The sequence below is a fragment of the Chenopodium album genome, chromosome 22 (genome assembly GCF_948465745.1).
Source record: "Chenopodium album chromosome 22, dcCheAlbu1.1, whole genome shotgun sequence".
NCBI classification, from domain to species: domain Eukaryota; kingdom Viridiplantae; phylum Streptophyta; class Magnoliopsida; order Caryophyllales; family Amaranthaceae; genus Chenopodium; species Chenopodium album.
In genome coordinates, this window is record NC_137855.1 from 14,091,986 (window position 1) to 14,117,813 (window position 25,828).

Below are 25,828 nucleotides of genomic sequence, written 5' to 3' on the forward strand. Positions count from 1 at the left end.
TTTTTAGAAAAGAAAACCGTTCAACTTCCTAAACGATATGGAGTAAATGCTCTTGACTTGCTACTCTTATAAATACCAAGAGTTATATCGTTTGGGTTATCATATATCAACTCTCTTTTAAAAAAAAACTCTCGCTTTCTCTCTCATCTACTCATACAAAATCTATCTTTAATCTTCAAATACATTCCAATGTAAAAATGGCAGAAGAAGAGATTCTCCACCAAGCCACTTCCAAGGCATGAATTTAGAAGACTTTGAAGAATTTGGCCTCCACGTAATCAACGAGGATTTGATCATTTAAATCCCAAAATCATCATTGGAGGATCCTACAGTTGTTCCACTAGGTATAAATTTTTAATGGAAAAAAAATAATCTTTTATAGTGTTTTGAACTCATGATCAACAATAATTAAGTTGAAAGTCTAATCATTTTAGCTAACTTTTAGTTATACTTTTATATTTAATTATATATACTTTTTTCCATTAGTCTATTGTTTAATAATATATATGATTGTATTGTGTGCCGCATCATCCATCAAGTATTATAAACATGTTTTAATGACAACAAAAATGTTTTGTCACAAGGTTTGAACACAAGACCAATAAGACATAGATTAATGTTCTCACCATCTCTACTATCTTTTGATTATGTTTCATATTAAATTATAATATAATAAATACTTTGTTTAAAACATCAAATTTTTTTAGGGCTTTAAAACATCAATTTCAGAGCACTTATAACTTTCATAGTTATTATTGCTCACTTTTCTAAAATTATATAGTTTATTTTTTTCAAAAAAAAAAATATAGTTTATATTTTATAGCTCAAATAATTTTTAATTTATTGATATTCACAGTTAAACCCGGTGCATCGCCCGGGCCACACACTAGTTTAAATACTACCTCTGGTTCGCACTACTCGCAACAAAGGGGTATTATTTGTGAGACATAAAATATTCCTTTGTTGCGAGTAATGCGAACCGGAGATAGTATTATAATATGATAATTATAATAATGACACGGAGTATCGCTTGGGCCACACACTATCACATGGAATAAAACACTTGTAGGAAGAGTGACACATGGCATATAATTAAGTCGCGCCCAAGTTTAAGCCAAAAAAACATTTGGCTATACCTGCTATTTTGGGCCAAATATAGCGGGCTTTTTCGGAACATTTTCAAACTACGCCAAAAAAATAATTAAAAATTTAATTGTAAATTGCAAAAAAAACCAAGAATATAAAAAAAAAATTAAAAAAAAATTGGGTCAGGCTAGCCCGAGCTCAGACTTAACCAAAAATCCTTCCTAAACGGCCAGCAGCTAATAGCTGGACTCGAGACCAGCCAACTCTGGCTGGTCCCTCGTTGAGAAATGAACATTTACTATAATAAAAATGGACATTTTCTAATTGAACATATTTTACAATTTTGTATTTCTCCATAATTAAATGTTCATTTTCATGAAATATGATGTTCATTCTTATAAAATAAATGTTTATTTTCATGCAGTATGATGTTCATTTTAACAAAATAAATGTTCATTTCTTTTATAATTAATACAAATTTTTGTGTTTGTTTATTTGTATAAAATGTTCATTTTATAGTAAAAGATGTTTTTTTTTGGCAATTAATAAAGATTTCATTAAAAACCAAGAAACTTGTTGTTAAAAGCAAGACATTAAAGCATAGACTCTATACAAAGAAACTATAACAACCACTTTTTTTATCTCGATCTCCATCACACCTACAAGGCTACAAGCAACATTGAACATAATACGCTTAACAATGACATCCTGCTCTTCAGTCCTCTGCCGAAAGATTCTAGCATTCCTCTAACTCCATACACGGTAAACTGTTTCAGCAAAGCATATAGAGTAGACAACAGCTTGAGTAGTAGTTTTCCTGCTCATATATATTAATAGCAAGAAGAAGATCCTCCTTAAAGACAAAAACTACTTCTCTGAACCCTGATGTAGTGCAGGACCTTCTGTCAAATATAAGTAGCATAGTCACAACTAAAGAACAGGTGGTCAACAGATTCTGGTATACCAGATTGACAAAGAGCACAATGAATGAAGCATTGAACAACCCAACTACTAATCTTATGTAATACCCCGTATTTTTTTAAACATATTTTCTAATTAATTAATTAATTAGTATTTTCTTAAAAGGATATTTTAGTAATTTATTTTACTACTTGAATTTTTAGAGCCAAAATGATATTTGAATTTTTGCGCCACAAGTATTTTAAAACTCAATTATTATTTTGGATTTTGGATAAGTTTATTATCCATTTATTTTATTTAAACACCGGATTATTTATATATATTTCGGATATTTTAATTAAACAAAATTATATTTTATTATTTATTTAAAAGGGCCGAAAATTCCTAAATTATTTACTATGATTTTCGGATTTTCTATGTATAGAAAATCTGATTTTCTTAGTTATTTTATTTAGTGAATAATTGGTATTTTCTTAATTAATTACTTTATACAATAAATATAATTTACACAATTATTTTTAATTCCTTATATCTAGCAAAAACATTCCCTAAATACTACAAAGGAAATCCGAAAATTTGGAGCATGGAAGCTCAAAATATTCGGCCACCTTGGTTGGATTTTGGGTAAATTATTTTGGTAATTTGTATTTTTAATTATCTCCTTAAAATCTCTTATTTTCCTTAATTTTATTTTTCCATCTCCTACATATTTGATTATCTTATTTTTGTACCTTATATCTTCCTCGATTATTCTCCAAGTAATCTCTTTTGCCATATTATATTTCATGACAACACACCTTCCTTAAATTAATTATTCTTAGTCACCTTAATATTAAACTTTCCATAATTCTTTAACTCTCTTCTCCAAGTAATTTCCTTAATTCTTTTTACCATAATTCTTTCTACATTCTACTACCATAATTCTTTTATTCATGAGCCTATAAATACCCCCTTCATACCTCTCATATTCTTCACACCAAAACCCAATTCTCTTATTCTTCTTTTCCCTAAACCTTTTCATACTTTTCTTCTCCTCTTTTTACACAAATCAGCCCGTATACCTTTGAATCCACTTTTCGGGCACTTCTGGTCAGTTTTTGGGGTAATGATGTTTCATGTAAGATTGTTTCTCTCGAAAAATCCTTGAGGTTAGGCTCAGGAATCACCCAATTCGGAGTTATATTGAAGGAGTTATGGCCTCTGCAAATTCTGCCTATTCTTTCCAACGAAAATTCAATTCTCTTTAATCCTATTCCTTTATCTTCTTCATGGTTAGTTTTCTAAAATACAAATACCTATTTCAAAGCTATAATTTTAGATTAAAGTATTATTTTAAAAGAGTTTTATAGTCCATGCACATTAGATTTGAGTTTATGTTGTGATAACCTTATGGTTATGTTATTTGCAAGGTGTATTCGTGATTGAACTTTGAAAGTGCGAAGTGTTGATTGATATTTGGAAGCAAGGTACGTTTAGGTGGCTAGATACCTTCGAAAGTGATTGGTTTGAATAGCATGTTTTATATGATTTTATTGGTGATTGAATTAAATTGATTTGAATCATGATTTATGAAATAAAGTATGTTTGGAGGTATTGATTTTAATATTTGTTTTAATAAAAGGATTGATTTTAATATCATGTTTTGAATGGCTTGAAATTATTTATTATGTTTAAAGGAATTTGGTTTTTTTTAAAAAAAGTATGTTGGATTGTTTTAAAGAGTTTTTAAAAGATTTTTCAAAGGAAGAGTTATTGATTTTGAAAAGTTATTTATATGAGATTTAATTCTCAAGTATTTATTAAAAGGTTGATTTTGAAAGCACGTTGAACTAAATAAAAAGTAGTTTTGAGTTAACCTATTATAAAGGTTGATTTTATTCAAAGAGGAATTTTATTGAATTATTTATTAAAGCTTTACAAGCATGTTATTAGTAATCCCACTATGCGGATTTGGTTGATAAGACTTTGGACTTTGTAAAACCGAGTCTTTCCTCAAGAATAGTCTTGCAATATAAGGAGACTAGCTTGGGGGTGTGCACACTTGGGTGAGCAATTGGATTTAAAGGAATTGGCTTTTTAAAGGAATTGGTTTTATAAATCATATTTATTGAATTATTGAATTGGTGGAATTGTTTTGAGAGTATTGAGAACTGGTTTTGAATCATGAGTTTGGAATTTATTGGATTAATTATTGGAATTGGTTTTAAAAGCATGTTTGCAAATAAATTGAGTTTACATTATCTTGCACTTATCGTACTTAGCATATTTTGCTAATCCGTATTTCTTCTTTGTTTTGGTTCGCCCTGTTTACCGTAATGGTAAGCAGTGTTGACTACTTTCAGGTGAAGTCATGAATGAGGATATGGGAGTCCCGGAATTTGCTTCACCTAGTTTAGGAATGTTGGTCTTGTCTTTATTTTAAGTACTCGTAACAATGTTACTATTTTTATAAGTATTAATAAAAGAAAGTTGAGTTTACGCTGCAAGTTTTATATTGAGTTAAGTATTTTTAAGTAGCCTTGCGTAATCACGCGACGGTAATACGCCCAAGTCTATCTCTACGGTATAATTATACGTATTATACTGGTATTTCCGTAGAGGGAGATTTGGGGGTGTTACATCTTATCTGCTGTAGCAAGCCAATTTTGAGCAGCTAACTTTTTAGGCTAGCTTTGGAGTTACAAATCAGCCTTCTCCAAGGCACTTTCTCAAAAGTTCCCTGCAGCTGCTTATACAATTTGCCAATTGAGAATCTACCTTTAGTCATGACAAAGTCCCAATTAGCATTACTCTGAATGATATCTCTACTCTGCAGAATCTTCTTCAAAGCCCAAGAACAAGCTAGGAATAGGGAGAGTAAATAGATCCCTACCCTTAGTATAATGGCTATCAACCCATCTCACCCAAAGCTTCTCCTTTTTATGAGTAAGAGCCCATAAAAGTTTTGCAATAGCAGCTTTATTCCAAAGTCGTTGAACATTCTTAACATTCCAGCCACCAACAACTTTGGGGAGCATCACTTTTTCCCAGGCCACGAGAGCTCTTCTAGACATATCAACACCACCGGTCCACAAGAAAATTCTGCAATAAGATTGAACTTCCTTGATAATTTTTTTTGGCATGACAAAAATTTGACACCAAAAAGTTTGCATTCCAAAAAGAATGGACTTAATAAGCTGCAATCTGCATTCATAACTCAAAAATTTGCTAGTCCAAGATTAAGCTCTAGATATAATCTTTTCAACAACTGGCTTACATTGAGAGTAACTGAGGTTTTTCAAAGATAAGGGGACTCCCAAGTATCTAAATGGCAGCTCACCAATAGAAACATTAATGATTCCCAGAATATCATCTTTAATAGGTTCAGAAATACCAGCAAAATAGATATTACTCTTATCTAAATTTGCCTCCGATCCAGACCTGAAGCTTGAGAAAATTTCATGAAAGTCATCATTAAAACAATGGCGAATCTAGCATTTAATATAATTGGGTTCAAATTAAGTAAAAATTAAATGCATTGTATTATAATTAATTATGAATTAAAAAATTACATGAAACTACGTATATATTATTGACACATATAATTACTAGTTTTGTGCCCGGGCGATGCTCGGATTGTCCTAAACTTTTTAGCTTGAATGTTAAATATGATCATATAACCCCTTTTGATAATGTAAAATATTTAGACATACGATATCATATTGGTTATTTATATAATAGTATAGTTTTTGTAGTTTTATTTGTAAATGGATATCTATATTATTATTAACTTGATATTTTTTTATTGCACTTAAATTATTTTTAATGAACTAAAAGTATTTTTACCAAACTAAAATTATTTTTTCTGATTAAAACTTATCTTTACTAATTTTCTATTTTTTTATTAAAATATATTATAAATGAATCTCATTTTACAGAACTTTTTAAAACGAATTTTATGATGGAAATAGTAATGAGTTATAAGATATTTATTAAAAGTTATAATTAATTTTGTATATATGAAATATTAGAAGTATATCTATAATAAAACACTATACAACATTTTTATCCTAAAAAAATCTATCCAAAATTCGCTTACCTAGCATCCTATGTGTCACAATAATACCTATTTGTCGCCTACGTGGCTCGACACTTGACTGAAATGCCAAGTGTCGATGTCTCGTGGCCTGGCTATGAGACCAACTTTATATATTAGTGATATGATTTATATATTAGTGATATGATGGGTATTAATAGATTAATCATAAATTTATATCACTGGTGAAATTGTCGTGATTTTTAATCTGACTTTGTATGTAATTAGAATATTAAACAAAATATTTTTTTTTCAGCAAAAAGCTCCTTACATCTAGCATGCACGTGCATTGCAAATTGAATATGAACGGAAGTTGAATAACCGAAAATATATATATATATATATATATATATATATATATATATATATATATATATATATATATATATATATATATATATATATATATATATATATATATATATAGAGAGAGAGAGAGAGAGAGAGAGAGAGAGAGAGAGAGAGAGAGAGAGAGAGAGAGAGAGAGAGAGAGAGAGAGAGAGAGAGGCTCATATAAGAACCCTCCTCTATATAAGAACTCAATCTTATATAAAAACAAATCTCAGTCGTTTATTAGTTTTGATCTAACCATCTAAAATGATCATTTAGTAATGACATTTCTGTAATACTGAAACTTGTTTACAATTTTTTTTTTAATATTGAACCTACGTGGGATTCGAACATAAGCAAAAATTTTTTATAAAATAAGAATAATTTAGAACATAGGAAAAAATTTAGAACATAAGATGAATATTAAATTTAGAACATAGGCTGAAAATTAAATTTAGAACATAGGAAAAAATTTAGAACATAAGTTGAAAAAATTTAGAGCATAGGAAAAAAATTTAGGACATAAGAATAATCTAGAACATAGGAAAGAATTTAGAACATAAGCTGAAAATTAAATTTAGAACATAGGCTGAAAAAAATTAGAACATAAGAAATAATTTAGAACATAAGCAGAAAAAATTTAGAACATAGGAAAAAAATTTAGAACATAAGCAGAAAAAAGTTTAGAACATAGGGTGTTCTTGTATAAGGAAGTGTTCTTATATAAGGAGGGGTTCTTACTGGATCCCTCCCCTATATATATATATATATATATATATATATATATATATATATATATATATATATATATATATATATATATATATATATATATATATATATATATATATGAGGACGAGGGACGAGGATGAGAATTGATCACAATTCAAGAACGCTCGGAATCGGGAGGGAATAAGCTCTAACCGTTGGAGCTATCCCTCACTCTCTGTAATCTTCTACAATATAGATGGGAGCAATCCTACATAGAGATTTAGAAGATATGGTATTGGCTTACATTGTTAGATGACCCAATCTAGGGGTGTAAATTGGATGGACTGGATTGGACTTTGTCAAATTCAAATCCAATCCGAAAATTATTGGACTTGAAATATTGAGTCCGAGTTCGATCCGATTTTTACTAAGTCAAGTCCGATCCCATGCATCCAAACAAATTTGGACTTTGAACTCCATGAGGTTGATTCCAAATCCAATTTAAAAATGGATTTTGATTTTTAAGTCCGAGTTTAATCCAGTCCGATAATTTGGACTGGATTGAATTGGACGTTTGAATGTTCTAAATCCATTTACATTTTTTTTTTCCTTCTTCGGCCGGGAATCCATTTGCACTCCTAACTCAATCCATGCACTCACAATAAGACAAACAACCAAACTTGTGGAAAGAAAATTGAGATCTTAAATTATTTAAGATTTTATGCTTCGTTTGGTAGTAGGGATTTGGGTGGAAAGGAAAGGAAGTGGAAAGAATTGTTACTTGTTTCCATGTTTGGTTAATAAAAAAAAATAGGAGGGATTTGAGTGGAAAGGAAAGGAAAGGAATTGGGAGGAAAGATCATTAAGAAAATTTAACATTTCCTTTCCTCCCAAAATTTGGGGAATTTGGAAGGAAAGAGAAAATTAATGATATTTTTTTAATATCTATACTATATGTTAAAAGACGTTCCTAATAAGGATACACGCCACGTAGCACCCCTCTCTTACACCAAAAAAAATGCCACGTCACCAAGGAGAATTGGAACATGTCAACTAAAAAATGTTTATGTCAAGAATTAAATTTGGGTCCATTAGAAAATAAATAAGAAGTCATACCATCTTTGCTATCTAATACTTTTGTTTATTTATTGTTCTTAAATATAGTTAATGTATGACACGAGATTTTTTTTTTTTTTTTTTTTGTTGTACAAATTATTTTTTTCAACTAAATCAATAATAAAAGTATTTAAGATTGTTATAATACAATAATACTATTATTCAAAATAAAGAATATTTAACGTATAAACTCGGGACATCGCTCGGGCTAAACACTACTCCGTAGTTATAAACTAAATGTTGTCTTTCTTTCCTTTAAGGGCTTGTTCTCTTCAGCTTAATTTCAGTTCAGCTCCAATCAGTTCAGTTCAGTTCCTAATTTCCTTCTCTCATAAAAATTCATTTTAGCTCAGTTCAGTTCAGTTCAGTTCAGTTCAATTCAGCTCCAATCAGTTCAGTTCAGTTCAGCTCAATTCAGTAAATCAGAACAGACCCTAAGATCCTTAACCTATATTAAAAGTGAGAACTTGTAAAATTACTATTCCTTAAAAACAGTAATTTTACCTTTTTACCCTTAAGATTCAATGCTTAACACGTCATTTCTTTTTCCGCATTTGCCTCCCTACCATTCCTTTTACCCTGCTTTTTCAGATTTTCTATTCTATCTACTCCCTCTCTCTCTCTCTCCTCCATCACCAATCACACTATTCACAGCCGCCTTCTTCTTCTTACTTCTCTAGCAACAATGGAGTCTGCTGCTCCTTCCTTACAGCAGCAACAACAACGTCGTATTGAATTCCACTTAGCTAGAAAACCCATTTCTTCAGATTTTACCTTGCTTTAATGGAGGACTCTCTCTAATTATCTTTGTTCTCCATTAAAGCAGCTTCTGGGCTTTCTCTATTCCATTGAAGTGTACTTCAAGCTTTACATTTAACTGGCTTATGAGCTTTCAATCCTCCATGGAAGCACTTCTTAGGTAAGATGTTTTTCCCCCATTTTAATAATCGAATATCAATTTCACAATCTAGGGTTTAGTTTCATACTATCGTTGCTTTAATTGTCATTATATTCAAATTAGGGTTCTTTATTGAACTTATTGGTTATAATCCTTTTTAAAAAAAAAAAAAAAACTTATTGGTTATAATTGCTGAAATTATGAAAGATTGTAGTGAGCAATTTTGTTGCTAGGATTTTACTTTGTGCAATTTACGTTGATGATCATAAGAGAGTAGAAATTATGTGAATTTTCGAGCCTAATTTGATAATTGAGTCCAATTTGGTTGCTAATGTGTTAGAAATTTGCAAACCTAATTGAGTCACTGAGCAAAGCTTTTTTGAGAATGTAGGAGCCCGAGCTGAGCTTGGGTTTTGAGGCTTGTCGAGCTTCGAGCTTAAGCCTGGGCGTTACCATTTTGATCTGAACTGAGTTGCAAAATCTTTCCTTCAAATTTTGCATAGAATTGATTTGGAATGAATTGTACTACTTTTGGATTATAGGTTACTTCAATTATTGATCTAGTAGTTCCTGTTTCCGTTGTTGATGAAGTTGTAAGAGTAATTTAGGTTCTTATTTTGCTGTTTGTCCTTGTTCCATATTTATTGTGCCTTATTCCTAGCACTATAGCAATCACGCCGAATAATTAGTCTGTATGTTTCAAGCCTTTTGTTTTAAGCATGTTGTGTGTACTTTGGAGGTTGCTTAAAGTGATAGATCAAAAGTGTATAGTGCTTTGTGGTGGTGTAGGGGTGGTGAAATCGCCGGCTGCAGTGGCTTTGATCATCGGCGACGAGTTGCTGAAAAAAATGGGTTTTCCAGCGAAATTTCGAAGGTTTTTCCATCTGGGCTTCATTTTCTTCTCTGTTTTCAACTGGGTATGTTTTACATTTCCCATTCTTCGATATTTTAACTAGGAAACTATTAGGAATATTATATATTGATGCCATTTGCATTCAAAAAGTGAAACTTACGTTGCTGCAATTTTTTCTTGAAATTAATATGCTTATTTTCTTATTTAATACCATTTTCTTGGTAAATTGGAATTAAATTCTCTTTTTTGTAAATTTTTCCTCAATTTCTAGAGTTATATTCTTCATCTGTAATTGCAGCAATGTAAGTTTCAAATTTGTTCTTGTCCTTCTTGATTTATGTTTACTGTCTACATACATATATGCCTTATGCAATGCAATAAAACATACCTATAATACCATTGTTTGAGGAAATTATTCCTTTATGCATAGGGGACCATATAGTTCAATATTTTGCTCGGCGGCGTTGGCCTATAAATTGTCAGGAACGGCACTATGAGCCCAAATGTTTTTCTTAATAAAGTACATATTATGTTGATACAGCGTGATTTGATTACAATTTAAAGCTGATTACTATCTCCTAATATGCAAACATGCAAGTACTATACTGTATTTGTTCACCTGATAAAATGTTGATTCAGAGCGATTACAAATGTTAATTTAACGCGATCAGAGGAGTATTGAACTGTCTCCTGAAATGCAAGTTGTCACTATTTACGAATGGAATTGAAATGTTTACGATTCTGTAGTTGGTTGCTCTAAAATTAATCAGCTTTGTTCTTGCTTTGTTTATAAAAATGTTTAAACCTAAGGGCTACGTGGTTACCATTCTATTGCCATTATTGGATAACTACAGTGATCTTTGTCATCTATCCTCACCTAGAATCCACTTTTTTGTATCATAATTTGATTTTTTTGGTTCCAGAATCTGGATGTCTTCTGCAGAGCTTGCCTTCTGATGTTACATTTGATAAGACATCAGGGATAACCTTCCTCTGTGATCTGAATGATAACATTCCAGCTCCTTGCCCTCCGCACTTCAGTTGCCAGCTTCTTGCAATAAAAGTATGATTTTGCTACTATATGCTCTTTTGTTTAATGCTGAATTGCTGATTATTCGGCTACTTTTTATAAACAAGATGTGTTTATATCGATTTGCATTGCTTATCATCAACTAGCTTCTCATCATGTTCATAATTTGGTTTTCTCTTCAGCTTTAAATATTCCTGCAGCAGCAGCTTCTGGCGAAACTGGTGAGTCTGGCATCTCGTTATTTTATATTGTAGTTTGTTGGGTTTTAAAGGTTAAGACGAGTGTAAAATTACCTCTTATGATTGACAGTTAAAGGAGCACATACTATGACATTTTTTATAAAATTTATGAGAAGTTTCCTATAGGAAGCTTTATGCTGACAGTTCTGTCAGTGTCAAGGGTTTCATGACAATGTACATAGAGAGGACCTATTCCTTACATCAACTATAGTCGATATTACTAGGTTACAATTGTTGGAGAAGGTTCACTGATCACACCAATAAACTCTTTGATTGTTAATTAGTGGATTTGAAAGTCATTATCAACTATATTTCCTGCTTTTGATGAATAATAAGATTAAGAGGGGTGATGGGTCTGATTTAGTTTCAGCTGAAAATTTAGGGGTTTTGATTTGACAATATGCTCGTTAGGTAGCATATAAAATGCTATTCATTTGAGTTTGCTAATACTTTGGAAATTGATGTGTTTGAATTGTTGTTAAATGCTTTGTGTAGACATGGGCATGTTAGGGTGGCTTCCAGTCACATATATCAATTCATCTTTATAATGTTTGATGGGTATGCAATTAAGTTAGGTGTGTTCTGTTCGAATTTCTGCACGAAGTTGGGTTGAGTGTGTGATCAAAGTCAATTTCCATGTAGTTTTCACTTTAATTCCCAAAGTCAATCTGAACCCATATATCCTGAAGCAATAAATCTAAAAGATTAATAGATGTCCGTAGTAACTTTGAAATACTGCATGTTAATTTGTTTGGAAAAGCTTTATATTCTATGTTGGAGATTGATAGATGTCAATACATGGCAAACAAATGCAGGGGATGACAGTGTACTTAAGGAAAAACCAGTATCTTTTAAAAGACGATTTGAAGAGCACGATGTGAGTACATCTTGATCTGCTTGTATTTTCTTTTAGACAACTGATCACGAGTTGGTAACTTTGTATAGAGGACATACGATCGATCTGTTGACCAGATTCACAGCTATGGAGAAACTATAAGACTTTACATAACAAGCTCTTTGATAAATTCTGGCACTGTAGTCAATACATTTGAGTGTTTCTTGAGTTTAATAGTAAAATTACATTTGTTTTTCTGTGATTGATGTTTCAGGATGACACTCCTAAAAAGCCTGATGGAAGTGCTCGAAGATTGAAAGTAATGCAAGATCTTGGCCTCACGGCTCCTTCCGGTTCACCTTTTCTAAAAATGGTCAGGTTTTATCTATTGTGAAGTGAACTAAGTAATTGCAATCAAGGTACATTTGCTCCAAAACCGTTTAATATGCAGTATCATGATTCATAAACAGTGATTTATTCTTATATGCTATGCCTCTTGAAATTGCAGGTATCGTTTTGTAATCATTGTGGAAATCCCGGACTTTTTTCTCATCTTCTATGCTTTTGGCTAGCAATTTTGCCTCTTTGGTCTTTGCCCTTCTTATTGATGATAGTATTGAACTAAATAGTAGAAGAAATTTAGAGAAATTCTCAGGAACTTTTGATGGAACTTCTGAATTTTGATGAACCTGGAATTGATTGGTCATGGCAATTTTGATATTAGTCTTTGGCTTCATTATCCTTTCCTTCTTCCTCATAATTCTTATAGTGATTGAGTTTCTTATTTGGTAGTGTTGTTCAAATCTCAAGCAGTTATTGCCAATCTCTCTTAAATTTGCAGTGTTTGATGATAATTATCAGGAGAGCAAAGGATTGTAGTTAACTTTGATGGGGGCATTTGATCCGTATAATTCTATTCATTTAGCAGCCTTTTGTTGTAGAACAACTGAAAAGAGTGAAATGCTTCCATTGATGAAGGTTTAGTTAATGTCATACAGATTTATTATTGTGATTTTTTTCTTTCCTTTGCTGTTCAATTTCGTTTAATTACACAGCGTTTTTGCCTCGTCTCGATTGTTCTTCTGCAAAATGTAAAAATATTAAATTAATTTGGAGTTTTTTTTTTTTTTTTTTTTTTTTTTTGGAATTATTGAAATTTCATCTGGGTTTATTTCATTTGATGTTTTTTGGGTATTCATTTTTGGCTTTTTTGTTCATATGATTATCTATTGTTTTACAAATTGTTGTTTCTTTTTTATATTATTGAAAGTTTAGTTATACTTTTTTTTTTGACACGTGAAAGTTTTTACTCTTGCTTTTTGGGGAAAAGTTAGCTTACATTGGTTAATCATCCATTATTTGAACCCATCTGAACCCAAATCTTAATGGATGATAAAACGTCAAAAAAATAATTCAAGAAACAACATCGATAACAAAATCAGTTGAGAAAAATACATTGATAACTTGGGGAACCGTGCACATCGCGTGCGGGTCCACAACTAGTCTAACCAAACAACGGATTCCCTTCAATTCTTTTCTTTTAACCAAAGTACCAAACATGGGAAACATGAACTTATTTTCTCTTCCTTTCTTTTCCCTTCCCTTTCCTCGTTTTACTAAAAATGAACCTAACTAAGTGTTAAAGAAACCAAATATATCTATAAAAAAATATATATGAAAATAAAAAGAAAAAAGAGGATGTGAGTCTACATATGTAATTTTATGAGGATAATGATTAGAGTAGATAAACATTGTTCAATTAGTGGTAACCTACTAACCTAGTAGAGAAACCCACAAGGCCACAAATTACTGCTAGGTGATGTACTGTATTAAAAATTAGGGAGTACTAAGTACGTTATTGTTGACATGTCAAAGTCAACTAGCAATAATAAGCAGTGTAATGTATATGTATTCAAATGGATTTCGTCCTTGATTTTTAACACTATAAACTAGTTGTACAGATCAAACATGAATTGATTGGGAAAACCTTTGAAAACCAAAGACGAAAGAAAATGGTGAGCAAGCAGAATGGATTATGTGTTGTGCTTGTGCACCTAGTATTTCTTATGGTGATGGCCATGAAACTTATGATTGTATCCGGTCAGAACAGTACAATCGAGTCGAGAAACGGGACATCATCGAAACTAAGGCTTTTGATTCCTGTTAGACCAGGGCTCAATAAGTTTGTATCGATTGAACGTCACCCCGTTACAGGGGTGCAAAACTTCAGTGGATTTGCGATTGCAGTGTTTGAAGACATTGTAAATTTAGGCCTTCCTTCGTCAGTGCCTTACGAGTTCGTCCCATTTGCCAAACCTGATGGCACCATGAATGGCAGTTTCGATGACATGCTTCAAACCATTGTTGCTCAGGTACGGTATATCTATACCCATCGTTAATCAGATTTGTTGTCACCTTTTCTAGTCTCTATTCTTTATTGCACCATTCTTGTTGATAGAAGTATATGGTAGTGGATTTATATATGATCTTGTAAAGAGAGTTTATATATATGTCAAGTTCATAAAAGTAGTGGTAATCTATATGACTATATGCAATACTCTGTATATATATATTTTCCCTAAAGTTTCATTACCCCTCAGTATCACACTATCACCTTAATTACATGAGATTGGATCGTAGATAGTAAGTACAAGTTCCCAAGTCCCAACCCAAGACTTAACGAAGCTAGTCCGCTTTTACAATGTCGCCTTTAATTTGGTGATGAATGGTAATGAATATTAATTGAAGTCGTGTAAAAACTAAAATGGCAATGTTTCAAATCAGAGGACGACCTAGGATCAATTTGAGATATTTCTTAAAACACAATCTATTCTTGATCTTCTAGTAATGAATTATCTAATTAGAAGTCATTGCATGCTAACCTTCTAATTAATTATCTGTAGAACTATGATGGCGCGGTAGGGGAGATATCAATATTGAGTTACAGGACGCCGTGGGTGGACTTTACCTTACCGTACTTAAACAGTCAAATATCAATGCTACTTCGCATCAATCAGCAGCCAATTGGAAGGGGAGCTATAACAATTTCTCTGGCATCAGCCACTTAATATATAGTGGCCGCCACACTTGCGTTTAGCTTCGTGGTTGCAATCTCTTTCTGGTTTTTGGAATACAGAACTGACAAGCATGCTTCACATCTGAAAGAAACAAGCTCTTCTTACAACGATTTGCGAAGTGAGCACCGTACCTTAATCCACTGGAAAAAGTTCTATTACACTAACAACTTATGTAAGTCGTCGTAGTAACTAATTTGTCATATGATCTACATGTTGTAGGTGACATCTTGAGGTCAATAACACAAACAAGGCTAGTAATAATAATATTTTTTTTATGGTGATGCTGATCTTGCTAGCTTGTTACTCAGCAAGCCAGACATCATCACTTACAGCGCAACGTCAGGGTGCTAGTAGTATCAGAAACATAGATCAACTAATCAGGAACAAGCTAAATGTGGGTCATTGACAAGGATCCTTTATTAAAAACTTGCTAATCCAAAAAGGCATCTCCGAATCAAAGCTAATAATCCTTGAATCAGAAGAAGAAATGACGGAGATGTTGTCCAAAGGAACTAAAAGAGGTGGCGTTGATGCCATTTTCGGGGATTCTCCTAATCTCCAACTTTTCCTTGCTAACCACACCAACTATTGTGATCGATTCACTGCAGTCCCTGCCTATGGTATCGACACTGTCGGATTTGGATTTGTACGTACATGCTCCCTCCTCTTTTTCTATGTTTTGTTTAATTTATATATAAGACGTACATGATTATATCATATAGATTTTCCTTTATAAGGGAACAACCATATTCGAAATAATTTTCTACATTAACATGAGCTTCATAAACTTAGTAAATAATTTCTGTCTTCTCGACATAAGATAGTAATTCCTAAGAAACTCCTCTGTTTTCTTATGGTACCCGAATCTTACGTGTTAGTATGAATAATCCTTACATTTATCGTTACATGTATGGTACCTGAGTCTTGCATACATTGTTTGCATTAAAAGCCAGTTTTTCAATTCATAATGAATTAATTAGCTAATAACCGATTGACATACCGTGCCATAGCGTTGGCTATATGCTAATTTGAAAGCTAAATCAAACATTGAAGTGGTAGACTAGGAGTATGACAATACTATGACATTAATAGATTATCAATTAGTGGTCAAAATCAAACATAAACAAGACTTGATCAAAGAAAGTTATAACATGTTACCGAGTACATATATCTTACTAGAAAGTACTACTGACCAGCTGGTATATTTGCATACGGAGTATATTTTTGAATAGATTATGATTTAGGAAGGTGTGTTTTGCACGAACATGATTTTATTTATTTTTTTCATGTAGGCCTTCCACAAAGAAACCTCCCTAGCAAAGGAATTTTCGGAAGGATTGTTGAAGTTGATAGACACTGGAAGATTGACAACAATCCAACAAAGAACAATTGGTAGCTTGGACACATGCGAGAGTGATGACAATGTTGGAGGTTCTGATCAGCTTCTAGATTCTGATAGTTTTTGGATCTTTGTAGCGGGAGCCATTGCTGTGTTAATTCTCATGATCATCATTATATTATTGTACTGTGGACTAAGACGCAATGGTAGGAAGAAGAAAGCCGTTGCCTACCCTTGTTATCTGCTTCCATGTTGTTAGCCTACTATTTTTGACATTAACTAATGATATCACTTATAACTTATCTCTGTCTGTACCTGTTGTTTAGTGTGAATCGTATCTAAAGAGTAACTTTAATGTAAAATAATTTTAATGCAAATTGTTTGGGGACTAGAAAGACATGTATATGGCCAACAATGTTTTCATTTTATTTCTACGTTCAATGCCGTCATTTATCATGGGCCTTGTGCTACATTTTAGCAGCAAACATCTGGAAATTAAATCTATCGTATTTTTCGAATATATGAGCCACCGCGGTGGTGTCACTGCACTTACCGCTGTCATTTCCTTTCTATTATTCAATCAACAAGAAATCTCATGCATGCCATTATTGCATATAAAGGTGACCTATTAAACTTAATGATGTAAGGAGTAAAAAAATCTAAAATGAATTGACCTAACATTATGAGCTAAGTACTAGCTGTTCCTATACAAGAGGGAAATAAATACTAATAAAACATTATGACTATTCTGACTTATTAAACAACTAGGAAATGAGGATCATAAGACCTGTTCAAGTTGATCAAGGCTAAGCACCAATGTAGTACTGCATTGTTTCAATGAGAATCTATCAATATCAATTCAGGAGCGACTTTGTCGAAGATCCAAGATTGAAGGTTTTCTATGGAAAAAAAATGTAAGCCACTGCTAATAGTTTTATCCTGAAGTCACATTCAGTTGGCCGGACAACATCATAATATATTCGGGAGCACCTTTAATTTTTGCATCCCACTTCTTGGGATTTAGCATTACTTTACACTTAGTTCACCATAATCAGTACTCCTTATCATTTTATGTACTGTGAACTAGCAACCCTTTTAAGACAAGATTACAGATTGATGACTCTAGTATCTAGAGTAATTATCGAAACTTGTTTATCGCCTTCCTGTATTAAGATACTTAATCATAGGCCTCAACTATTACTAAGGAAGCAATTACCTTCTTTTGTACTTATCCTATAAGAAGTATACAATATGTATTAATTGGTCAACTACACGTCTAATCTATAGATTTGTCTAATTAATCTATGATGTTCATTATTTAAATTTTAGTCTTTAATCTTTTGGTTCCCTACTGAGAGCTGAGTTGGAGGTAGAAATGGTCTGCTTCATTAGCACTTCTCCCATTCATTCTTTTGTTTCGGGGTCGAGAGTTGACATATCTTCCAGACTGTTTTTGTTTAATGAGTTTTGTTTTATTAATCTTTGAGAACTTAGTTGATCAAATGTCATCTGACCTACTCATCTTCACTTAGTCAACCACACCTGAAAAAGTTAATCATGTAGAGATCATATTGTCAAAGCATTTACAAGTGATCAATATCCATGTATGTCAATCATGATGATATGGATACAGTATGTTTTTACCTTCATGTCAACCAAACCATATTGCAAATTGTTGAGCCAAATATCCTTAACCATGATATTGATTCTACTATCATATAAACATGGTTTTGTTGCTTCTATAACCGACTATCATCCTCATTTGAAGCACGAGCGACTGTCCGAAAAATGGCTTCTCGTATAGCTTAAACAGCACATTCCAAGGAAATATGAATCATACCCTTTTCACTGAATTCTCAGCTATCGCCGCTGAAAAATCATCCTCGAATTTCACCATAGGCACGAGCATTGACCGAGTATATGCATATTACTATTGTAGAGGTGATGTTGATGCCAATACATGTCATCGGTGCATCCAATCAGCGGCAACCAAAATAGTTGAGGTATGTAAATTTCTAAGACAAGGGATTATTTGGTACGAAGAATGCACCTTGCGTTATGCCAATCACACTCTCTTGAACCTTGATGAGGTTAGTCCTTTTTATCTGCACTATAATCGTACCAGTTTTGTGAGCGAATACCATCTGGATCCATACAAGCAACTCTTTGACAGCACAATGAAGGGTCTCATCAATCAAGCCGCTCATAACGAAAGCCTCAATGGTTTTGCCATAAGGGAAATTAACCTATCCTCGTCTGAGACTCTACGCGGCCTAGCACAATGCACTCCTTTTGTTAGCCGCACCCTTTGTGAGAAATGCCTAAAGGCTGCTCTCAAGCACATGTATGAATGGTATGTTACTGTGGCTCTTCTGCCATGTTGCCTATTGAGGTATGATTTATACGGATCGCCACCTCCAACACCTCCATCATCGGTTGATGGTTCAGTAGCCCTGCCAGGTAAAAAAATTCAACTTGACGAAAGCACACTTTATACTTCTATATGCAGCGTAGAGGCCGAGGTGGGCCGCGGAAGAGGTGGATTCTAATAAAAAATTAACCACTAACTCCCCTATTTTCTTTTTCATTTCAGTGCGTTATAAGATTCTTATTGCCGTGGTTTCAGTTGTCGTATTTGCATCACTTCTTGGTGGCTTTTGGTTTTGGAAGTTTCGTAGCTCAAAAGGTAAATTCATCTGACTGACAACAATTGTACAAACTGTTAGTGAGCCTTAAACTTCCTTTATTTTCTTCATAGTACTATATAGTGAAAATGTGAAATCATATACGAGTATCATATAAGGTATAACAAGGAGATATTCAACAACAATCCTCTAGATTTAACTCACATAAAAACAGCCACTAGGCTCACTACAACTAATTAAATTGAAGCTGACTAAAACCGAATACTACTATGAAAATCTTTACTCAAACCTAAACTAAACAGCTTATTCAAATCCATCTTAGCAAATAAATCAATAGATGCAATTCACACACGCCTGAGGTCTCAAATATATGCATACAACATCACAGCTCCGAAGGCAGTCAATACTAATGTCATATACATGTCACAGGATCTACAGAAAGGGAAAGTAGTACTGAAACAAAACCTACCGATTCCGATACAGAAGTCTCCGTTGGAGGCAAGCTCCAACAATTCACCAACTTCACCTATTCCGAGGTGGAGCACATGACGAATAAGTTACAGAAGAGGCTGGGTTAGGGTGCCTTTGGAGTCCTCTATTATGGTCAGTTGGCTAAGGGGAATATTGAAGTTGCAGTCAAGGTGCTGTCACAAAGTGATGCTCCTAAGCAATTCACTAATGAGGTTTGTAAGATATGATGCTCCTAAGCAAATTATAAATTGTGTTTACTTATGATATGAAAATGAATGAGGTGAAGCAAATGTTTATATATTTGTCTTATAGATTCAAGTGCTTGGAAGAATTTCTCACAAGAATTTGGTTTCTCTATATGGATACTGCGAACAAGGAGCCGTCTTGGCATTAGTTTACGAGTACATGTCCGGTGGCGACTTGAAAGCTCTTCTTTCATCAGGTGTGCTATTTCAGTTATGATATGATCACTTTAACTGAATCAAATTTATGTGCTTGCTGCATTTCTTAAGTCCAACACTTGTGAACAGTGTTGTCCTGCTGATTTTGTAGCAGAAGCAAATTTGAGCTGGAAAAAGAGACTTGAGATTGCATTTGACACAGCTCAAGGTAATATATATATTATTCTTACCCACTTTCACAAAACATAATTTATAAAAGTTGTATCATAGAATTAGATGATATAATACTAAGTTATTAAATTTCTCAAAAACCAAAAGTAGCACTTGTTGAATATAATTTCCAGATGTAATAAGCCTTTCTTCACACATACTTGTTCATGACTAGAATTATTGACTGCTTGATCAATATACCTGGATTACAATTGGTATTATCAGGATTACAATACTTGCAATCCGCCAATAGTCCATAGAGATGTAAAGCCAGCTAATATACTACTTGATCAACATCTTCAAGCAAAGGTTGCTGATTTTGGTCACTCTAGGATCTTCCCTGAAGAATTTGTCTCAAGACTAAGCGCTACAGTCGTCGGTACACCAGGTTATGTTGATCCTCAGTAAGTCCCTATCTCCCAGTAATAACTCGTCCACGAATATTATTTTTCAAACAAATCAAAGGTACCTATCAAATAATAAAGGGTATTTCAAGATTGATTGGTGTAATCACACTAATAAATAATATCTATGTAACACTACTGAGGATGATTTTATTCATGAACATAGGTACTTTTCAACAGGACAGGTGAACGAAAGAAGCAATGTTTATAGCTTTGGGGTTGTTCTGCTAGAGCTGATCACAGGACAAAAGGCTATACTGAGCACAGGACCTAACTTGGTTCAATGGGTAAAGCCCCTCATTGACAGAGGTGACATAGGCAGCATACTAGACCCGAAGCTCCGAGTGGAAGTAGGAGAAAACTACAACTCGGTCTGGAGAGCAACAGAGCTGGCTAATAGATGTGTTGAATTAAATGGGAATAATCGGCCAACAATGACTGATATCATATCGGAACTGAATGATTGCTTGGTTTTGGAAAATATGGATGTAGGAAGCTCAAGTTCTGCTCCTACCACAACCACAACTGAGATGATGTCTGCTTTCATTTCATTTAATTCAATGCATCCGCGAGCTAGGTAGTACCATAGACATTTTGTTTATGATCATGACATGAGCCGGTGAGTTTATACTGAGTTTGTATTCAGAGTTCTGATCTAACTTACAAACGAGTCGGTTCATCAAAGAATGTATGCAATGATTGGATTATATACAATCTTAAGGTTTATATAAAAAATGATTGGCTCGTGATAATTTTGCAAAGCATATGCTCTTCATATCTTTTCAAAGAGCCACCAAGGACAATGTTGTAGAGTGGGAACAAATGTGTTGGCACCACTCGCTCTATACTATTAACAATTTCTCATCCATATTTGTGCTTCATTCATGATTTTGTCACCCAACAATATCTTAGAGCATTAGATATCTAATAGGTTAAAATGAGACAAAACTGTCAAGAGAACGAATTGAAAGATGTATGGTCACAAGCAAGCTTAATGAACTATGAGACATTAGCAATGTTACTGACAAACAATATTACTGTCAAAATATACAACCAACAAGTGACAAATATCTTATTCCTATGTGATTAGCTTGAGTTTATGAGCATTGGCGCATTGCCATAAATCATCTTTAACAGGCATCCAATGTAAGTTGATTTTTAATCTTCCCCATTAAAAAAGACGAAAAGCTTTAGATAGCTATATTCAATGTGCCTTAGATCTTCATCCTATAATCATAAAATGTACTCCACATTGTCCCACGAATAGAATTGTAATGTATACTAGTAGATTAGACTACACTATAGGACTGAGTTTAGATAATTAAGCCGAATATAGACTACACAAAAGAATAGTAATGAAGTAAAATCCATATGAATTTATGATTGAAGTTTTGACAGCAAGCAAAGTATAGCTAGCAGTCATACAAGTGCGATCCATAGAAGATGGTGACTAGCTTATTTTCTCATAAGTGTTCCGCAATAAGCTAGAAGTATGGCAATGACAAGTACAACCACGAATATGGCACTCGCAACTGGTAGCCAAAGAGAGATACCATCTTGGTATGTGGTAGAACCAACAATGGTTTCATTATCGTCTACACAGATATTATCTAAGTCACCAATTGTCCTTGCTTGAATTTCTTCCATCTCTCCATTGTCAATCAGTCTCACAATTGCTTCTGAAAATGCTTTTACTAGAGGAGGATCTTGGTTATGTGGAAATGCCTATGTTAAAACCAGAGGCGGGGCTATAAATATTAATACTAAAAATGTTTTGTAAAATTGGGCCCTAAAATCATTTTTTGAAGGATATAAAAACTTCGTTTGATTTTTATCAACATCAATATTTTACTATATTATAAATTTTTATGATAAAATTCAAGATAAGATTATTGATTAAGAAGTTTTCTTTTATTTTGTATAAGTAAATTTAAAAAATTGAGGCCCTTTTATAGTAGTTTCACTTAGGGGTCATGTGTGATCGACCACCCTACACATGCTCAGATGCACCACTGGTTAAAACAGAGGTCTTAATGTGAAAAGTGAGAATTTGTCTAAAAGAGAGGTACAATGTCAAGCTATATATAATTTCTAATAATGATTTAATTTAAGACCACTTTCAACATATTTCCTATAATCGTACTATATTATATGAGTACTAATGTATCTACAAGTATCTATTTTGAAAGGTACAACACATTGGCCTCACACCCTTGGATTCTATCTCAGAAATGCAAAGGTGGTTGAATACTCTCTTATCCCTATCTCTCGTGTCAAATGCTATATGAAACTTACAAATTAGCGACAGTACGTACTTGTTTGCTATTAAACAAGGGTACCTTGTGATTATAACCTAAGAGAAAGAAGGGTGAAAGAGATTTAGTTAGTTACAACTTACAAAACCGAGTCCTGTTCCGTAGTGGGAAATTTCGAGGTTTGTATGTGTTTTCGTTAAGGAGTGGAAATTGGACTAGAATTGTTGGTAAATATAATAGGCATAACCTTCCAATTGCAGTGACATTGGAAAAGGAAGCATTGCTGATTGATGACACTTTATACTGGCCTCCTAGAAGTGCTGAGCGTTTTGACCAATACTATAAGGCCGAACATATTATTGGGTTTGTTGGGGAAATTGGTTACCGGGTCACAAAAATGGAACGAAATCGGACAAATTAAACACTTTGAGGGCTGAACAAAATCACTTTCCCAAAGTAATATTTCGACCCTAATATACACACCAGATATCACGAAATTACTAGGAGATACAACGAAGACATTCACAACAGTGTGTAGTATGTTTGTGATCTAATGTAATCAAAACTATGATAATTATGATGATGATAATTGGGGTTTGCAATTGATTTCAAGAAAAAGAAAATAAACTGACTATCTTTCTTGAATCCATCTCATCATATGTTTTATAAACATATATATAGAAGCAATATCTTCTAGCAAATAACCCTCGAAGAAATACGAAGTAACTGCCGCAAAAACTGACAGCATGGCCTTCGCATTTCTTCTCCGTTCTCGCGCCTGGTAGGGCGGCGGCTGCCCGGCCGGGCGGCAATACAACGTCTCAGAACCACCCTCGCACCCGGTCGGGCGAGTGCAGCCTGACCGGGCGGCTGACCAGGCGTCTAGAGTGCAGCTTTCTTTGCCGTCTCTAACTTGAGATTTCCCTTTATACCAAGGTCATTAGCTTCTAATTTCTTTGCTATACTTAATCAAAACACCTCACCTATATTAGCACCTTCACCTATATTAACATTGATTAAGCAAAGCAAACATGAATATTGTGGTGTTTTTGTCCCTCGGGAGAGTTACAGCTCAAAGAATGATCCGACTGCGCCTGTACCTGCAAAACAACGGATACCCCGGGTTGTTGGAGCTCCGCCTCCGACGATCAAGTTAGTACTTGAGTAAGAACCGGAAAAAGTGCGGAAAGTAAAGTGGATCTTCCCGGATTCCGAGATCAGGTGTTTTCTCTGATGTAAGAGAATGTAGGGTAGGTGTAATAAATGATTGAATGTGTCCAAAAAATGGGGGATATCTCCCTATTTATAGGGTCATTGGGAAATGTGCCCTTTCTTAGGTCATTTGACCTAGATTTGGTGGGCTGCGCCGTTTTGCGGCGTTTCTTGGGAATTGGGCCTTGAAGGCCGCAATTCCAGGAGGTATGTGAGGCTGACACGTGTCAGCTGGCTATTGGCCCAAATGGACCTGCCTGAGCTGGACACGTGGCCCTCTCTGATTGGTCCACATGAATAGGGTATTTTTACCCAAAATATTTGCCCCTCACAGGTAGCACGTGGCGAGCCACGTGGTGTCTGTGACACGCGACCTTCTGGGGGTGGTGAACAGTAAAAAACCGTTCACCTTCTGGGGTATGACGGGGATGCCCCCGTTTTACCCCTCTATAAATAAAGCTTTTACCCTCTCTCTTCTCACTTTCAACAGAGCTTTTGACTTTTTAGAGAGAGAAAGAGAGAATTTCTAGAAAGAGAGACTCTGCATCCGTCTGCTGCGAATTTTTAAACTTCCGTCTGGGTTTCGAGGAGCACATCTGGTCACCGCGTGTAGCAGTTTTCAGATTTTCCAGAGCTAAGTTTAAGGTAACCGCCTCTACTCCCCTCAAGCTTTTTATACTTTTAGTTAAGCTTCCAAAATAAAAATGGACTCTCCATCGACACACACGGCACTGCCTAGGTCTTTCAGCCGGTCTCCTGGTACGGCTGAATCTAGAACTGGGGTGCCTTTTCTGGACATTCGGACCTGCTTTGCTCATCCCCGAACTCCTCCGTCTCTGTGTCTATGCAGGACACAATGGCTAAAGTCAAACAGACGGCTGTCAAGCCTAGGAAGCGGCGCGCTCAGAGAGTGCCCGCTGATGAAATTATTCCTGACGAGGAATACGAGGGTTCGGAGGAGCAGGCGAGATCTTCTCCGGGTGGCACCCCTTCAACCCCAAGTGATACAATTCTGGAAGAGGCAGACGACGAGAATGATGCCTCTACCCTAGACTCTGATGAAGGGGAGTCAGGCGGTGAGGAAGCCGCCGAGAGATCCGGATCAGAGGCATCGGGCTCTGATCAAGAGAACTTTGAGGCTGACTACCAGCAGCCGCTTAAGGGGCCAGTTCAGCTTAATCCCTTGAAAACTACGATGCTTTCTAGAGACTTGGCGGTTATGAGAAGCAGCTTCCGAGCTTTTGCGGAGGCACATCCGGTTGAGGAAGGCTGGAGAATAGAGGTACCGCCTGCCGAGGCAACAATTGCCTGGGAGGATAACATAGAAAATGCCGACAACTGTTTCGGCTGCTATGAAGCCGTGATTAAAGCCGGCCTCCGCTTTCCCCTCCACAAGGGGATTAAGAAAATTCTGAAGGGGTATGACTTAGGAGTCTGGCAACTTACCCCCAACTCATGGATAAACATATTGAGTTACATCGCCGCCTGCGAGTTTCAAAACATAGAGCCAAGTTTTGCGGCGTTTGCTCATATGCATTACATGAGCCGGGCCCCAGGCGGGTATGGAGCGTGGTACACTCTAACCACACACCCGCAATATCTGATGTCTTTGGACAAGCCGTCCAAATGGTCCGGCTGGAAGGAGAAGTTTTACTTGATCTCCTCTCCAACGTTGGGACACAATTGGTTTCTACGCCGGTACAATCAGGACCCGGCGTTA

At 34.5% G+C, this 25,828-nt stretch overlaps 3 protein-coding genes across 4 annotated transcripts; all 3 read left to right on the forward strand.

The window, feature by feature from the left end:
* Nucleotides 1–8,813: 8,813 nt before the first annotated feature.
* LOC145605480 (uncharacterized) lies at nucleotides 8,814–13,106 on the forward strand. Of its 2 annotated transcripts, XM_081661539.1 has the most exons (7): nucleotides 8,814–9,158; nucleotides 9,927–10,054; nucleotides 10,914–11,053; nucleotides 11,203–11,241; nucleotides 12,075–12,136; nucleotides 12,369–12,513; nucleotides 12,603–13,106. In XM_081661539.1, the coding sequence occupies exons 1-4, from the start codon at nucleotides 9,124–9,126 to the stop codon at nucleotides 11,206–11,208; spliced, it is 309 nt and encodes a 102-aa protein (XP_081517665.1). In that variant the 5' UTR covers nucleotides 8,814–9,123; the 3' UTR covers nucleotides 11,209–11,241; nucleotides 12,075–12,136; nucleotides 12,369–12,513; nucleotides 12,603–13,106. The 2 variants fall into 2 exon arrangements, with proteins under 2 accessions (XP_081517665.1, XP_081517666.1); XM_081661540.1 differs by lacking the exon at nucleotides 12,075–12,136.
* Nucleotides 13,107–15,415: 2,309 nt separating this feature from the next.
* On the forward strand, nucleotides 15,416–16,833 carry LOC145603524 (glutamate receptor 2.4-like). The gene is made up of 2 exons (XM_081659444.1): nucleotides 15,416–15,817; nucleotides 16,464–16,833. The coding sequence occupies exons 1-2, from the start codon at nucleotides 15,659–15,661 to the stop codon at nucleotides 16,767–16,769; spliced, it is 465 nt and encodes a 154-aa protein (XP_081515570.1). The 5' UTR covers nucleotides 15,416–15,658; the 3' UTR covers nucleotides 16,770–16,833.
* Nucleotides 16,834–18,339: 1,506 nt separating this feature from the next.
* LOC145603994 (putative LRR receptor-like serine/threonine-protein kinase At2g28960) lies at nucleotides 18,340–21,222 on the forward strand. The gene is made up of 8 exons (XM_081659954.1): nucleotides 18,340–18,970; nucleotides 19,104–19,196; nucleotides 19,585–19,646; nucleotides 19,764–19,838; nucleotides 19,939–20,068; nucleotides 20,179–20,235; nucleotides 20,491–20,641; nucleotides 20,808–21,222. Exons 1-8 carry the CDS (start codon nucleotides 18,340–18,342, stop codon nucleotides 21,220–21,222), a joined length of 1,614 nt encoding a protein of 537 aa, XP_081516080.1.
* Nucleotides 21,223–25,828: the final 4,606 nt, after the last annotated feature.